This window comes from Stegodyphus dumicola, chromosome 6, assembly GCF_044657685.1.
Source record: "Stegodyphus dumicola isolate Sdum_Otavi_A_Nest chromosome 6, ASM4465768v1".
In the NCBI taxonomy this organism is placed as follows: Eukaryota; Metazoa; Arthropoda; class Arachnida; order Araneae; family Eresidae; genus Stegodyphus; species Stegodyphus dumicola.
The window spans coordinates 22,299,202-22,316,596 of record NC_140773.1 but is presented as its reverse complement, the minus strand read 5'-3'; the positions used below and the strand labels follow the sequence as shown (position 1 = coordinate 22,316,596).

The following is a 17,395-nucleotide window of genomic DNA, read 5'->3' as shown; positions in this document are numbered from 1 at the left end:
CGCCACTTGCTTATTCTTGTCCAGGCTTTCTTATCTTATCTAATCATTATTTCCTATCTTCTTCATTTGCGGTTTTGCAGTTGAAGATGGTGGTTCGGTAAAACCATCGAAACTAGTCCTGTGAAAATTTTGTAAATATAGCGCTGATTTTTGTTGTTTGACTTCTGAATTGTTATTTCTTTGTTTTGGAGATAGTTTTTTCACTATTAATGAGCTTGAAGAATTCATCTGCTTCAATATCATCTGAAGCTTTTTCACCTGCAATTTTTAGCTGCCTTATACCCTGATGATTTTTAAATCTGATTGCAAGATAAACCTCAGCTTGCAAGATAGACCATGTGTCGCTTAGTCTGAACACCTGTTTAATTATCCCGTGATGAATAACATGGGGAGACAACTGTTTCATTTTTAGTTTAGACCCGGGAACACCAAACAAATACAATAATAGCAAATGTAATTGAACATTCATTCGCACTACGCTTGGTAGTTTAAAAACTAACACATTCACAAAGCTGCTGTTTATGCCTGAAAATGTAATAATACTTTCAATATTTGCAAATCAAACAGTAAGTTAGAATGCATAGGGTTGCTATTATTTACTATTATACCTGGAAACTACAGTTAAAATCTTGCAGGCCCTACTAGACAGACATCGAGTTATTGCTATATCTTGGAGAACTCACGAAGTATGGAAGAAAGTTTAAATAACTTTTTTTATTTTACTCTCAGTTTGGACATAAAGCCGCAACTTCTCCAGTAAAAATTATTTGGAACTTTAAGGTTCAGAATAGCTGTTGCACTTCATTGAAGATTATAACAAAGTGTGGAAACCATATTTGACGTTATTATCTCTTATAACAAATATTCCAAATTTCAGAATGTGCCAATATATTAAAATTGATATATATCAATTTTTGTGAAATTTTGAATAATAAATTCAGTTTTTTGCAGATATGCCTAGAAATGCATATACTTTAAGAAGATGTTAAAAATTTTATAGGTTGTATTTCAGGAATTATTTCAAAAAAAAATTGTAAAAATTATTTTAAAATACAGGTTTTAAAAATGAATCATAAAAAATGTGCACATTTTATTTGGATTGAATCTAAATTTTGAATTCTGAAAGAAGGAATCCTGTAAGTTTAATAAAAAAGAGATATTAATAAGTATATACCAAATTCAATTAACATGGAGAAGCTAAAATTTTGAGACCAAATTAAAAAAAAAAAAAAAAAAACTACTCAGATGTTTTTTATGAAACTTGGCACTTTTTAAAATAATTTGAATAATAATAATAATAATAATTTGCATAATTGAAGTGTATGATTGAAATATGGGAAAACGACTGTATGTCATTTTAAAAAAAAGGTCTGGTTTAGTTTTGAATTTTTCAATTGCAGTCTGTTGTATTAATTGTTTTTCTGTCTATTTCTTGCTTTTTAATTTTCATTAATGAGTTTAATTTTGCAGGAAATTATTCATGTTCTTCGAGCTTCTACAAAAGTGAGTATTTCCCCCCCCCCATTATCGTAGTAATGTATTGCATGCACATTGATTAACTAGTATTGCAGCTTTTTTAAAAGTGCATTCTATTTTTTCCTTCTGTTGTAAAACATTTAAAAATTTCCTCTCATACTTTCTGTTTTCTCCATAAAACATTTTTGTATTGACTTCCTCTTCGGAATTGTCTTAGTTCCTACTTTCGTCTTTTCAGGCAAGTATTGTGAAAAGAGAATTGAAAAGAGCTGGGATGTTAATCAAACAGGCATTACATCTTACAAGGTTATCTATATCTTATTTTTCAGTTATGTGCACTTAATTATTGCAAAGAAAATGCTTTAGAAATATTGCTACATTTTTAATACAAAAAATATAGAAAAGTATTTTTATGTAGGAAAAAAAATTACACAAGGAAAAGACAAAGTAAGAAATATTTATAAATTCTTAAACTGAGTTATATTTGTAAATCAAAAGATAACTATTATTTGTTGATAAAACCCTTTAAAGTTGTAGGTAGATCACATATTAAATTCATTAAGAACTACGTGGTATTCATATTGTAGAGAAATGGTACTTGCATATTAGCAGAACTACCTCAGAGCAATTTGGCAACGTTTTTGAAAGAAAACGTATGATGGCTTAGAATTGTAAAGCAGTTATTTCATGCATATTTATTACCTATGTATTTTAATTCTAATTAGATATTTATCACCAAAATCATTTAGTAAATGTACTTGCAAACAAGTTTTTCTTCTGGTAGAAATTTTGCACCAGTTGTTTTGTTTAGTGGTCTGATCTTAGTGCTGTATATAAATCCACTAAATGTGATTCGAGGTGGTTATGGCCTGTCAACATGCTTCTTATTGCACCACTGAGCGGATCCCCACATTCTTGTTATGTGTTACATATGTATGCCAGTTCCTGGATAAAAAATGTATGTATGTATGATTAACCATTCTGCGTATAAATGCAACTTCTGGCTCTTGAGCTTTTAGATCAGCAATCAGAGTAGATATTTTCTTGCTTAACATTTACATTTATTTTCTACTTTGATATAACTGCACCTCTATTAGGAATTGTATATAAGAAAATAGCTTTCCGTTCTAGGTAGATTTCTCTCAGAATCCATTGTGGAAGCAAAACATGTCCGCAGTGTGATTCCGATTTGTAAACAAACTCATTTATTTCAATGATTAGATCTTTCCATGAATCATTTTCAGTTCTTGGAACGCTGCCAAGATACAGATCTTAAGTATAACTATTCCAACATATCACAGCTCTATAAAGCCATTTCTAACTCTTCATAACAGAATTTAATTCAGGTTGATTCTTTACTGCAACAGTACATGAATCTGACTGTTATAGCAAACAGCAGTTGACTATTTTCAAACTAATTCCTTATTCAAATCCAAGTGTGCTCATTACAATTTTTCACACTGCATTTTCAAATTTTTTGAAATACTACATCATCAAATGAAAATTTGAACACTCATGATTTTACAGCAAAATATTGTATTTCTGCAGAAGTTTTATGACAATTTCTTTTGTCACAGGCAAATCTTCTAAGTTTGTATTTTTAAAACCAAGTTCAAGATAAAAAAATACTAAATTTTGCCAATAAAAAGTATTATAGTTTATAATATAACTAAAAAGAATCCATAAAAATGATCATGCTTTTATTCAAACTAATAGTTATATGTACAATTTGATGAATTCTGAAAAATTGGTGACTTTTCTAAGGTAGTTATGCTAATATGTAAGATTAGAATTTTAATACTTTATAAATATGCAAAACTAGCACATAGCAAACTTTTATGTATTACTTGGCCCTTTTGCAATTCGGTGCATAAGAACACCAAATGCTGGTAGCCGATCTTTATTTGATTTTCAGTGGCTGCAGATAGTTTTCATATTTTCCTCCTCTGTCTGTAAAAGCAAATGCAAGCCTGTTTTTCCCTGAAAATCTTTCACAAAGATAGCTCTGATTGTTTTTCCGTAATAAAGTACCTACGTATATACCATTTGATTATTAGGAAGGCATTTTAAAAACATAAAAATCAGTCTTTTAACCCTTTGAGGGTAGTGAGATTTAAATTCCCTTATGATGGGGAAACATTTTTCAGAGTGAGCCAAAAAATAAAAGAAAAAAATTTTAGATGGCCAATATAATTTATTCTAAAACTTTAAAAAGAGTACACAAATATTAATGTGGTGAATGAAACTGCAACAGCTTTTTTAAACGTTCCTTAAATAGGTTCAAACTGCAATGCACTAATTTTGAGAAATGATACTAAATGCTCATCTGTCAGTTTGTTTCGAATAGAATTCTTTCGAATGTTCATTGGTAGAAAATACGTGTTGATGTATACTATTAAAGAATCAAACATAGCAGTAATTTTCTGGGCATGAATTGCTAAATTTGGAAAATTTGTTGTTAGTAATGATTCGTAAAACTCTTAATTTTAAACCACTGTGAAACAACTACTTGAGGTGATTGTTAGATTATAATTTAATGCATTCAAGCTGCAAATTCGACCTCACTGCTTCACAATTAAAAGGCATGGTATAAATACCCAGTTCTGTTTGAATGGCATTGAAATCTCGAAATCTGCAAATGGCCTAAGAAAAGTGCAGTTTTCTTAGGCCATTTGCATAACCCTTAAGCTTCTCTTCATTTACTGAGGATACTGAATTTAACCTCAGGAGATAAAACAAGTCATTCTTAGCTAGTGCTTAGTAAGCAGACCAAGTTTTAGTTTAAAATCTTTTAGATGGGACATGATATCATTGATAAATGAATTTTTTCCTTCCATCTTGACATTTAAGTTGTTCATGTGACAAAGATCTGTGAAAAATGAAAAGTCTGAAAACCATGCTGTACTTCCCAACACTTCCCACTCCCCTGAACATTATTTCTCATAGAAGAATGACACAGTGTCTTCTTTCAGCTGCCAAACTTGCTCAAAAACACATCTTGAACTAAGCCAATTTACTTTTGCAGCACCTCGGAGTGTTCAGACTGCATATACTGAAAGAAATCTTCAAATTGCCAGTAAGTCTACAAGATCAAATGCAAGCCTCACAATTACGTCAAACTCAGGTTTCCTATTCAGCACGGACATACACTGGGCATCTTGATGTATAACACAACGTAGAAAGACAGCATTGTTCTCGGAATAATTTTGATTAAAGAATGAAAAAAAGCCAATCCCCCCTATTATGTTTGGGTGATCCATCATCATAATATTACGTATGTTTGTTGTAGGTATTTTCAAAGTTGAAAGCTCTTCCAGAAATTCACGAAAAATATCACATGCCATTGTAGTTTCCTTTAACAACTGCATGCATGCCAGCTCCTTGGTAATTCCACATCAACACCTCTTATAAATAAATCTAGTTAATTAGAGTCATTATATTAGTGCTTTCATCCATAGCTATGGAGCAGAATTTAAACTGACCAGTTTTTGACTTGAACTGTGAAGTGATTTTTATGGATGACTATGACACTAGAAGTTATCGTTTTACAAGATAAACGTCAAGATAAGCATACAGTCTCAAAATCCTTTTTCTTGTCTTGACATAAAACATCATAAACTTGAGCATGCATTGTTTAATGATCTCCACATCGCTGAGAGCTCTATTAATTTTAGCAATATTGTATGCTACTATGTAACTTGCATGTGTAGCTGCTTCCTGGATGCTGTTTACTTTCTTAAAACAAATTTGTCAACCTGATAATTCTTTGCAAGGATTTTCTGCTTTTTGTTTTCTTGCAGATTCAGACATTGCTTTGTAATTTGAATTCTTATTGCTTTGATGTGAAATGATAAGAAATGTTGTATGCTTTGAAGAAATGCTACAACTTCATTGCAGACAAGACAAGATTTATCCTTTACAACTATATATATATATATATATATATAAAAAAAAAAATTCAGGTCTATTCATCTTTAAAAGCATAACACTGTGAATCAACTTCATGTTTATAATGGATATTTTGGGGTTGATATATCCGCAATAACCCAAACAAGCACTGACAACACTGTACTTTTTAATAATTTCACTCCTATTCACTATGATGCTGTCTGTCCACCATCTTTCCATTCAATGTAGACACATTCAGTAATATAAAAACTCGTGACCACAGGCAAGTATAGACAGGTATTCATCTGTTTGTTATGTGGTATCATCTATTATCTCCTGCTTTATCAATGTTTGCTGTTAAAAGTCATAAAGAGAGCTTCATTGTGAAATTAAAATTTTCACTTTCATTAAAAATGGGGGGGGAAGTGCTTATATTCCTTTAAAAAGACTATCAATAAAGATTGCTTTCAAAGAAATTTTCAAGGAGAGATGCAAGTCTTGTTACACTTTTCTTTGCTCATCTCCCAGCAGAAAGGCACTGTGCTGAGCTGAAAATGTGCAGTGTAATTATTGATGAAATGAGATAGCAGATCTTTTCTACATGAACTTGTTTTCCACGCCAACCACATGGCATCCCTTTCTGTTTTGGTGTGAGCTCTATATAATATATATTATATATTTTATAGTATATAATATATATTGTTTAGTACATAATATATATTGTATAGTATAAAATATATATTGTTTAGTATAGTAATACAGTAAATGCCTCATAACACAAACTCACTTTAGGTGAACATTTGGTTAATGTGAACTAAACTTTTTCCCATCAACGCTGTACGTTATCTCATAAGAAGTTTTATCACGTATTTTGGTGAATGCGAACCATGAATTGTTTTTTAGTCTACTGCATCATTAGATTTTGTTATTTAACACAGACTTTCAAAGTTTTTCTTATTTTTTCCTTTTGTTTCTCCACTAAGACTACATTCAGAAGTGTTCCTTCCTGTTTAATTGAAAACCTAACAGAATACACGCATTCTTTAAATCGTAACCAGTATGAGTAACATTGCTCAAAATCCTGATTTTTGCGCCGGCAATGAACTTCAATCGACTAATGCAATTCTGTGTCCAGATGTGCTTTTTTATTCTTTATAAATAGATAGTGCAACTAATGTTATATCTTGAATAATTCTGAATTAATGAGGTAAAATTACTGACCTCTCTTCTTCCAGTGTCAGCAGTTATAGTAACTGAGAGAGAGTATCTTTTCTTCTTCCTAAAATTCAGTAGGGCACAGCATATTAAATGAATAATTTTAGTTAAAATTTAAATTAATTTCATTTACAATAAAATATTTATATACATTTACTGGACTGTAGAAATTTTCAGCACACACCGACAAGTCTTTATTTTCTGAAAGTTCTGTGTGTAACCCATAATATACATGATGTGAACTTAAATGTAAGGAACCAATGTAAGGTTCATTCCTTCCCCTCAAAAAAAATGCAACAAGTTATCTTCAGCCTTTGAATCTAGACATTATTGCAGTTATAAAGAGGACTTATTGCAAGCGGCTTGCGAGAGCTGCAATTCATGCTGCTAAAAAGGAGGCGGAAAGGCCAACTTAGAGTGTGTTTGATGCAATAAAAGCTCTCGCCACATCCTTGAAATCCATATTATCACAACACATGTAAAACTATTTTAGCAGGGCCTGGAGACATGAAAACACTAATCATGTGGACAAGTTAGGTAGTGACAGTGATACCACTTCACCTAATGAATGGAAATGTTTGTAAGATGTTGTAAACCTTGGTTAAGTACTGAGGAGTTTGTTAGCACAGATGATGATGTTCCTATGTGTGCTGCAGTAAAATCTGATATACAAGCAGTTGTGCCTGAGGTTTAGGAAGGTCATCAAAAGAAAGTGAGGAGAACTATATCATTCTGCCTACACTCCATGTAATATTACATGCCTTAGACAATGTTACATGCCTTAACGTTTTGCTATAACATCCAAATTGACTGCTAGTTTTATAAAAGCTATGCGTATAGTTGGCCGTGATGTTACCAGGCATTTCTATTCTCGTCTGTGGCAGCGCAATGTACATGAATTTTTCATTAAAAATTATCTGTTACGGCATTTTTTTAAGCTATAGTACAGTAGTCAATGCAGTATTATAGTATTTTCTATTATGGCATATATAATATATTGTTGTGCTTATGTAACTACGTACTGTAAGTGGTTCATTGGTGGAAATTAATCCAAAAGTAAAATTTGAATTTTCAGTTAACACAAGCTTTTGATTTTTCGGTCCCTTAAGATATGTGTTAACAACAGTTTACTGTATTTAACATATAATATTATATATTATAAATATATTGTACAGATATATATATTTTTTAATTTCTGGCAGGCCAATGCTGGCCCGGCCCTGCTTCAGGACCTTGTTCAACCAGATATGCTACCTTTTATCCTAAACATGGTTTAAATAACTTTCTTTAAAAGTTTATAATACTCTCCTCTGTATGAAATTATTGTGTGCAGTTTTCATTGTAGTGGTGCATTATGGGGTACCTCCTATTCAAAATATACATTTGAAACATACAATATCCACTGCTAAATTTGATATTCTGACACTGTCACTACCACTTGAAAGTCTGAAGAGATATTTTCTCTCAAATTATTAGCAGTACAGCATCATGATCACTTCTTTGAATAGCGTATACAGGTTTCTGGTCTTGGTATTGAGTAGAAGTGCAGATTTCAGTTTTGTAGAACTTAGACACTTTTCCAGCATGTTATAAAATAGTTTGCTCCCTATGCATGCAGTTCCTCCTATGATCTTTTGGTTGCAACTGTTCAGAAATGCAAATGATCTTTGAATGTGTGTATCAGTTGCTGTATTTAATGTATTATATTGTGTTTCTAGTTATTCATAAATGAGCCCATTTGCATGTTTTTTAATAGCATGTCATATCTTTCTTTTGTATACATGCAAAACTAATCCTAGTGTATTTCAGACATCATTCAAGATTTCCAGTTCTATTTTCATTGCTTTGGTATTCTAATATTTAACAAAAGGGTAGAAAGCTCATCAATTTGTGCATCTTTGTTTCCATTTTTAGTGTTTTTATGGTTTCTGCCTTTTGATTCATTATTCATTCATTACTATATATGACCTTCATTATCTTTAGTCATATTATGATGAAAAAATGGTTATGGAAATCAAAGTTCCTAAACTTTTAATGTTAGTAAAGTTTAACATAAGGAATTTGGTCTCCTCTCTGTTAACTTATACATTGTTATATATAAGTTAACAGAGAGAGTTTATAACTCCTCTCTGTTAACTTAGTATAAATGTACTCAGAATAATATAATTAAGTAAATGATTATTTAATTATAAATTTATTAAACTATAAATATACTCAGAATTTAATGAAATGTGTGTAAGTGAATGGACTGTGTTATTGTTATCAATAATTTCAGACTGTTTTTAAATTTCAAGTCATAAATCTTTAACTATTAATCCCAAACTGTTTTCAGTACTCTGAATATCCATCAGACTATTTTAAATGTTCCTAAACAATCAAATCAAAATTTCTAAACTTTTATTGTTAGTAAAGTTTAACATAAGGAATTTGATCTCTCTCTGTTAACTTATACATTGTTATATATAAGTTAACAGAGAGAGTTTATAACTCCTCTCTGTTAACTTAGTATAAATGTACTCAGAATAATGTAATTAAGTAAATGATTATTATAAAATTTAATTATAAATTTATTAAACTATAAATATACTCAGAATTTAATGAAATGTGTGTAAGTGAATGGACTGTGTTATTATCAATAATTTCAGACTGTTTTTAAATTTCAAGTCATAAATCTTTAACTATTAATCCCAAACTATTTTCGGTACTCTGAATATCCATCAGACTATTTTAAATGTCTTTTGATTGTTAAAATTTTTTAACTTTTTTTGTAGAGAGCAGTTTGGTCAGAGAAATCTGGTTATGGCTGATACTTTGCTAGTGTATGGCTTTTATCTTTTGCATGTTGATGCTATTAGTCATTCAGTGAATGTGTACCAAGTAAGTAATATTTTTATGATCTTAAGCATGTTGTTTTGAAATGTCTGTATGTTCTTATCTGAAATATAAATATTTTTTTTTGTAGAATGCGCTGGATTTGCGAGCTAGTATTCTTGGTGGAAAAAATATACTTGTGGCAATGGCTCATGAAGATTTAGCATATGCTTTATATGTGTATGAATACAGCTCAGGACATTTTAATAATTCAAGGTATGTTTGTATAAATTAGAAAATTTTATCCCCAATTGAATGTGTCTTTTAATTTGCATTTCAGCTTTTAGTTCCATTTTGAGAGATTTATTTCAAACATTAGGAGTGTGTAAACAAACATGTTTTTTAAGAATTAGATAGGTGTGATATGTATTATTATAGTGATGGTAATGAATTGATATACATGTAGCAAATAAAGAAAAAAAATTATGTGCTGTTTATTAGGACAATTTTTATTGTAATTTTGCATTTGTACCTGTATTCTAGTTCTTTTAGTAGTAGTAGTAATTTAATCTGTTTATGATAATTATTCAGATTCAATTCATGGCAACTGTTTAGGGGAAACTAATCTATGCTTCATTGTGAAGGGTGTCATCAGATCTTCTTTGAGGCTGTGTTTCTTTCAACAAAAGAATATATTTTGTTGCTTGTTTGAGGACATAATAGTTGTAATTTTTCCCATTACTGTATAATACTTAAAACTATCTTGTTAATACCAATTAAAAAACTGTCTTGATCTCTTAATCTTTTATTTTAGCTAGATTTTCTAGAATTCATTTAGCATCTTACGTACAGTCTGAATTTTTTAGCTGTTCATTCATTGTCTGTAAGATTTGTTGCTAATCTTAGAAATGTGTTATGTTTGCTGCGTAAAAGTCTATTGTGAGATTTGTATGTTTTCAGAGTTTCAAACTTTTTATAACATGGCCAAGTGATCTTTTCTGTGCTGTGATGAATTTCAGCTTCCCCGATTATTTCCTTATGGTCATTATCCTGGATTGAATCTTATTAGAGAATCAAAGATTTGCTAAATAACAGAATGTTTGAGAAAAGATAGAACAAACTTTAAAAACTGGTAGAATACACAAAACAGCTCATTTTTTTAAATCACAGAATGCATGATTAGAAATACCATGTAAAGATGCAAGATGTTGAAGGTGAAAAGTAAAATGCAAACATAAGAATGCTAATCAGGAGTTGCCTTTTACTTTGGCAAACCTTTCTCAAGCACACCAGTCACACAGCTGCAGTAGTGACCTAAATTTTGGAAAAAGAGTTCTTCATCAAATCGAAGATGATGCTTTTGAATATTCTGGCTCTGAAAGAAATTTACATCCAGATAGCTATTGTTGTCTTATCAAATTTTTGTCTTATTGTGTTGGAACCATATGGGCAGCTAAATGGCTGCTAGAACATCCTACAGCAATTATGGCAAGACTTTCTTGAAAGAAGGTATAATATTATGGTACTTACGTATTAATGCCATCGCAGCTGCAGATTTGGCGATTTTTAAGTGTCGCCAATCTACACCTAAAATTTTTGCGACAAATCATAAATTAAAACACTTTATTTAAAATCAAAACACCTTCAAAAATCAAAACACTTTATATAAAATCAAAGTAGTCAATCGGATTTCGGTGAAAAATGGGCCGATATAGAGTTTAACATAGATTCAAAACAGTTTCTATTTTCTTTGACCTGATGCTGTCACTATATGTACTCTGCTAAATAAGATTCTAAATGATGTCTCGCTGTCTCCCTATGTCTCTTATTCCTCCATTTAGCACTGCCCCACATTCTCTCAACTGTTTGTGTATGAACTCCTGTATTAGGATCAATAAAATTGTATTTATGATTAACTTTAGCATGTAGGATTCCTTCTTTTCCCTTCCTTCCTTACTGAGTGTCTATTTGTTTGGTAATCTTTTCAACTGTCAGAATAAATTTGTGCTACCATCTGCAATGTTTTCAATAATTTTATTAAGAAGGGTAGAACCAGTTCTATTAGGAACAGGATAGTCCTCGAGGCTTTGCCATAATTACACACACACACTATTAGGAACAGTGACATACAAACGAATCTTTTGTTTCTCTACATATACCACCAAACACCCACTGTTCATACAGTACTCAACCACAATTATATTTACGCTTAGTAAACAAACTTTCATCAATTTCCACAATACAATCTGGTCCACCTACTTTCTTGTTTGGTTTATTCTCCATATCAAAAACACAATAATTCTCCATATCAAAAACACAATAATTCTCCATATCAAAAACACAATAATTCACACATGCAATTGTTTCAATCTATAACAGTTTTATCCGATGAATCAAGTTGTTTTTCACAAAATTTAATCGACGTCAGCTCCTCACACCAGCAGTATATGAATCTCAAAGCTGAACAAAATGGAATTATGTTTCCTTCAAACCAGTTGTTTTTTCTAAGTTACACTTGCTTGGTTTATTCTCCATATCAAACAGTGTCTTAAACTTGAAAAAAAAAAAAAAAAAAAAAAAAATTACGTCTTCTTCTTTGGCAAATCCCAAAGACTCATTTTCGTAGCACTAAAAAATGGGGGACAAAATCAGCAAAGAACAAAGCAAAAAAGAATCCAAAAGATAACTGCGTTCAAACAACAGGATTGCTCTTTATTGGCACATCAGCGCAACTTCTGCGGTGGCGTTAATACATAAGTACCAATATTTCTCTTACTGAATGACTTTAACATGAAATGTAGCGCAATATTGTTGTGAAAGATTCCTGCCCATCTATGGAGAATGGTTGCTGATGTTATATGTTGACATATTGTTTGTAGGTTTGTACTAATACACATGTGTGCATTGTCATCATGCCCATTATGCTATCACTTGTGTAAATGGCTTCATCCATGAGAAGAATAGCTATCAGAAAATCTTGCTATCCTATACTCTGCTACTGCACAGGCAGAATTCACATGCCTATACTCTGCTTCTGCACAGGCAGATAATCTACAGCAATTAAAATTTGCATTCTCTGGCAATGATGTGAATGCAAATGTTCCTCTTATAAATTCACCACATCATGGAATGGGGCTAACTGATGCTATGCACCACTGTTTTCATTATATATTATTCTATGTGACTAAACTTCTACTATGCTTAGATTGTTCTCTCCCATACCTGAGATTCTTTCAACTACCTGTATCATACTTAGTAATGAATAATAATTATACGAGTACATGAAGTATTTTCAAACTAATGATTCTTCATTCATTTTTAGTGCCTGCATCTGGTGATGGAGCCACTGAAAATGATTTGGTAACCACTAGTTTGAAAATACTCTACACATATTTATTGCAATTTCTTACTGTTCTTATTAGCAGTTTTATATTTAGTTTACTTCATTAATGATTACTGCTTGGCTTGCCATTTTATCTTGCTGTACTACTTCAAAAGTTGAAGTTGCAAATTATAGTTTACGTGCAGAAGAGCAATTTTATGCTTGTGGAACGGTCACTTGCTAGTAAGCAAGCATTGTATATTATTTATATTTTATTTTTGATTAGGTATTTTATGACAAAAATAATAATAATTTCAGTGTATTCTACACCTCTTAAATGTGTGCCATCTTTTTCAAACACCTTGTATTTTTCCATATTAATGTATATATATGTAGTTTTAAGAGGGGCACATCTGTAACTGTAACTTTATTGGTTATTTCTTCATCTGAGGAATCATTTGTGAGGAAAAATAAAATACTAGTATATTATTGTATGAACTAACGTGCATGATAATTAGCTAGTGTGATTGAGTGAATTAGGTCTTTTCCTACATTTAACTCATAATTATTCAGTTAATGACTTTTTTTAAAAAAACCTTGCATGAATTTTCTTGTTATTGTGAGTCCAAGTGCCGAAAAGTTTACTTTATTTTGCGAATTATTTGATTTCCTTTAATAACATTACTAAGACTAATACTATAATATTATTTAATAGAGGAAAAGGAATTTAATGAATTGGGTAATTAAGAAAAGCAGGCTTAATTTGCATTAAAAAAGAATATTTTTCTTTATATGCATATGAAGAAGAGGTAAATATGGAATGTAAATGATAAGTGAATGTTACAAGTAGAAAACGCTAAGGGGGAAGAGAAGAAAAAACGATGAGTTTTCACCTTTGTGTCAGATTTACTGCATTTTATTTTTTTCTGCAATGGATTCTTTAAGAATGCATTTATTATGCCCAGGAACAGGTGTATTTCAATTTAAATATTTATTTTACTGTTTACAGAATGTTTTGAAAATTTTCTGATGTTCTTAATGGCATTTAAACTTCGTATTGAAAAATAGGGTACAAAAGTGAACTCCAAAATTTTTCATTGGCTGTGTCTGGTAAATGACTTTCAAATATATGCTGATAATTAGATACTGGACAATATGTTCACCTGTTGCAATGTTTTTATAGAAAGAAAAAAAAAACTTGGTTAAATATTTAGATTCTAAATAAAAATTTAACCACTTATTTTTTAATTGATTTTATAAACTTTGTTGTCCAACAGAGTGGGTTCCCTTCGAAAAAATTGATTCAGCTTAATGGAAGAATTTTAGTGCGCATTAATTAATGGATTAATAATCCTTTGCTACACATGGACATGGTTTATTCATGTTAATAAAGTCTGTGGTTATTTACTTTTAGTGGGAAAGAATATTAAAATAATCTCTTTATTTAATAGGGTATTTGCGTTTAAAAAAATGATTTTATAAGAATCACTTATGAAGTTTATTGAGAGCTATATATATTAAATTTATTGTACTAATAATATTCAAGATTAATAGTTTTAAATTCATATCAGATTCAATATAACATATATTATATTAGAAATAAAATTGTAATTTCTTTAAATTTTAAAGATAACAACAATATTAGATTGATCTTTTTATTATGGTCATAAAGATTTCAGGCATTTGCTTCAATTCATTAAGGACATTAAACATCTTTAAAATAAATACTTCATCTACAAGTATGATTAGTATTTATAACTGGCATTTAAGAATCAGCATCAGGTCAGATCTTGCAACAATGCATTCAATTTCCAAAAAATATAAATTGTTGTAATCATAAGTAGTCTGTTGTAAAAATCTAAAATTATATTCTGAGTTTCTTTCTATAGTTGTTTATGTGCAGGGTATTACTGTTAACTGACTGATAGGCTAATAAAATCTGATTATTAATTATTATTCCACTTTATAATAAATAAATGAAATCTTCATGACCATAATAAAATAGGAAGGCAATCAGGTTTTTTTTCTCAAATTATATTAACGACTGTTATTTCTATAATATTGCTTGATGAATGCCTTATTTTTTAGTGGCTGTGAACAATTGATTACTTTTTAATTAAGAGTAATACTTATTTTTTCCTTCCATAGAGATCATGTGGATAAAGCTTTGCAAATTAAAGCAAATCTTCTAAATGCTGATCATCTTCTATGGGCTTCACCAAAAAGGGTCAAAGGTGCGTCTTTGCATGTAATTAATTTGCAATCAGATATTATATATAAAGAGAATGGGGTGACTAGGTTTGTGCTTATATTTGCAATGATTATTTGATTTTCAGATGATGTAAAGGAAACAGACTGTAAATTTGCTTGTTAGCCTTCTTTGCTTTTATGCATTATTTACTCAGGCCTTTTTTTTCTTATGCTTGACAAAAACATTTTTGTGCTTGAATCTTGGATAGTGGAAAAATGGCAGAAAGCAATGTTGCCGCCCACTTTTCAGATTAGAGTACAATGTTTAAATAAGAAAGTTGAAATAAGTTTCATTACATTGTCTGAGATTTTATGTGGAAATAGCAAAACTTCTTTGCTACATTATGAGAGAATTATTTCTCTTTTCACTTCTTAACACTGTAAAAGGTGTTCTTAGCATTGTTTATGTCTAAACTTGCAGAACGCGATTTTGTGTAGTTATTATCTTTATTCTCTTCAAGAATTTCAGTTATACGTGGTATGTTGCAATATTCCTGTTTAATGACTGGTTTGAAAATTTATTCATTAAAAAAGTCAAACATTACTTAGTAGAGCTGTAAAGTTATCTTAATTCTTAATAGCACTCCAGGACATGGTACTGAAGCCCGTACAACATTGCATCCAGATGTAGAAGTTTTATTCCTCCCAGTGACCCAAGGAGCCATGAAAACATTCAAAGCCTGTTATGTCAAGCATGTTTACATGTCTGCAAATAAAGCACAGCACGCTAATGGCATTTTGGAAGCAACTGAACATAAAACACTGCATAGAAATGATTAAACTCGCATGGAAACAAATGAATTCATCAACGAATGCTTGCTGGCATCAGCATTGGCCAGAAGTTGTCAGCAATTTTAAAGGATGCCTAGCGATTGAAAACAAAGTCAAGAATCTCACACAAATTGCATTGGTGCTAAAGAATTTTCAAATGTGGAAGGAGGAGAAATCAAAGAATTAGTTGAGAATGACTTGACTTTAATGTACAAGAAGTTAAATGGTGAGCGAAAATGCCAGCGACAGCGAGATGCACAGAAAAGCAGCGAAATCATGCAGAATGCTCTGAATGTTTTTTTTTTTTTTTTTTTTTTTTTTTTTTTTTAATCTTAAGAACTATTACAGTGAATAAAAAACATTTAAAATATACAAATTTGTTTTATGATTGATGCTAAATAATGGATGAAAAGAACCCATAGTCATTGGTCTGGAAATGACAAATGAAGAATTAGATTATCTTAATTACACCAGCTGAAAGCAACAATAGTAAAGAAGATAAAGAACCTTTAAAGAAGTTAAATGAATTGTTAAAAAAAGTACAGGAATTGTCTGATTTTGTAATAGAGATTGACCCAAATAAAGAAAGGGGACACTTTTGAAAAGGTTTGCACTCCTTCCTGAAAAACATTTCATTTTTTTAAGCAAAAATCACTATGTTCCGTCTCGGTTAGAATATTTATGTCTATTTGTACTGGCTTAATGCTTGCAGCGCTACGTAATGTTAATGGCAAGAGCCCAGTGCTAATCAGTAAGCGATAGGGATGCACTCGGTCCACACCGAGTCTCCACTCCTCTGCCCGAACAAAGCGGCAATCAATTGTTAATTGTTCCTTACTCACTCTTTGCCTGTTTAAGCATCATTATTATTATTGAAAGAAAATAAATGTTGTTAAGTTTCTCAACTTGACTTTTATGAATTAAAATACTGTCCACAACTACCAATTGCTATCAACAATCACTGACCGTAAAAAAATTGCACTGACAATGTATTCGCAAAAGCGCCAAATCTAGCGTATGCGCTGATTTCAAATTGCATAATTTTAGATAGTTCTATATTTCTTAAGATGCCATTGAAATACTAGTTTGATTTTTAAATCCTTTTCTGATAACGCTATGGATTTAACAATTTTGAAATTGCCCAGTGACGAAAAGTCTGCAATAGAATTTTTTCAAAGAATAGGCATCATTCATTATAGAAAATTATGTTTGAACAACCAACGAGATCAAATTATGCTTCAGCAATAACTCGGTAGCGAAATAGCTGTGCAGGAATCCATTCAGTTATGTTTAGCCTTTTTTGATATAAATTATAATAATGATCTGAAATAGTTATTTACTCTTATGCTTCCATTCAGTTTGTTTAGCCTTTTTATATAAATTATAATAATAAAAAAGTATTATATGAAATTAACCTTTCATCTAAATTAAAACAATAATCTTAGATAGTTATTTACTATTATATTTCCTTTCTTGCGTTAGGGTTTCCGCATCAACAATAGTTTGGCGATTTTTTACAGTCCTGAAAACGAAATAGTACCAATTATTTTTATAGACTTTTTTTGTTCTGTTTACTATTTAATTTTTAAATTTATAATTCAAAGCTTTCCTTTTCTGGTTAATTTTCACATTTTTCTCAATAAAAATTAAAAATTTTGTTCA

At 30.6% G+C, this 17,395-nt stretch overlaps 1 protein-coding gene across 3 annotated transcripts in view; it reads left to right on the top strand.

Moving 5' to 3' along the window:
* Pat1 (Protein interacting with APP tail-1) overlaps nucleotides 1-17,395 on the top strand; it is a 55,210-nt gene that overhangs the window by 22,167 nt on the left and 15,648 nt on the right. For all 3 annotated transcript variants that reach the window (XM_035374189.2, XM_085818169.1, XM_085818168.1), the window contains 5 exons: nucleotides 1,471-1,503; nucleotides 1,715-1,782; nucleotides 9,351-9,456; nucleotides 9,542-9,666; nucleotides 14,861-14,946. In XM_035374189.2, the coding sequence (XP_035230080.1) occupies nucleotides 1,471-1,503; nucleotides 1,715-1,782; nucleotides 9,351-9,456; nucleotides 9,542-9,666; nucleotides 14,861-14,946 (418 nt within the window). The remainder of the gene's footprint in view (nucleotides 1-1,470; nucleotides 1,504-1,714; nucleotides 1,783-9,350; nucleotides 9,457-9,541; nucleotides 9,667-14,860; nucleotides 14,947-17,395) is intronic.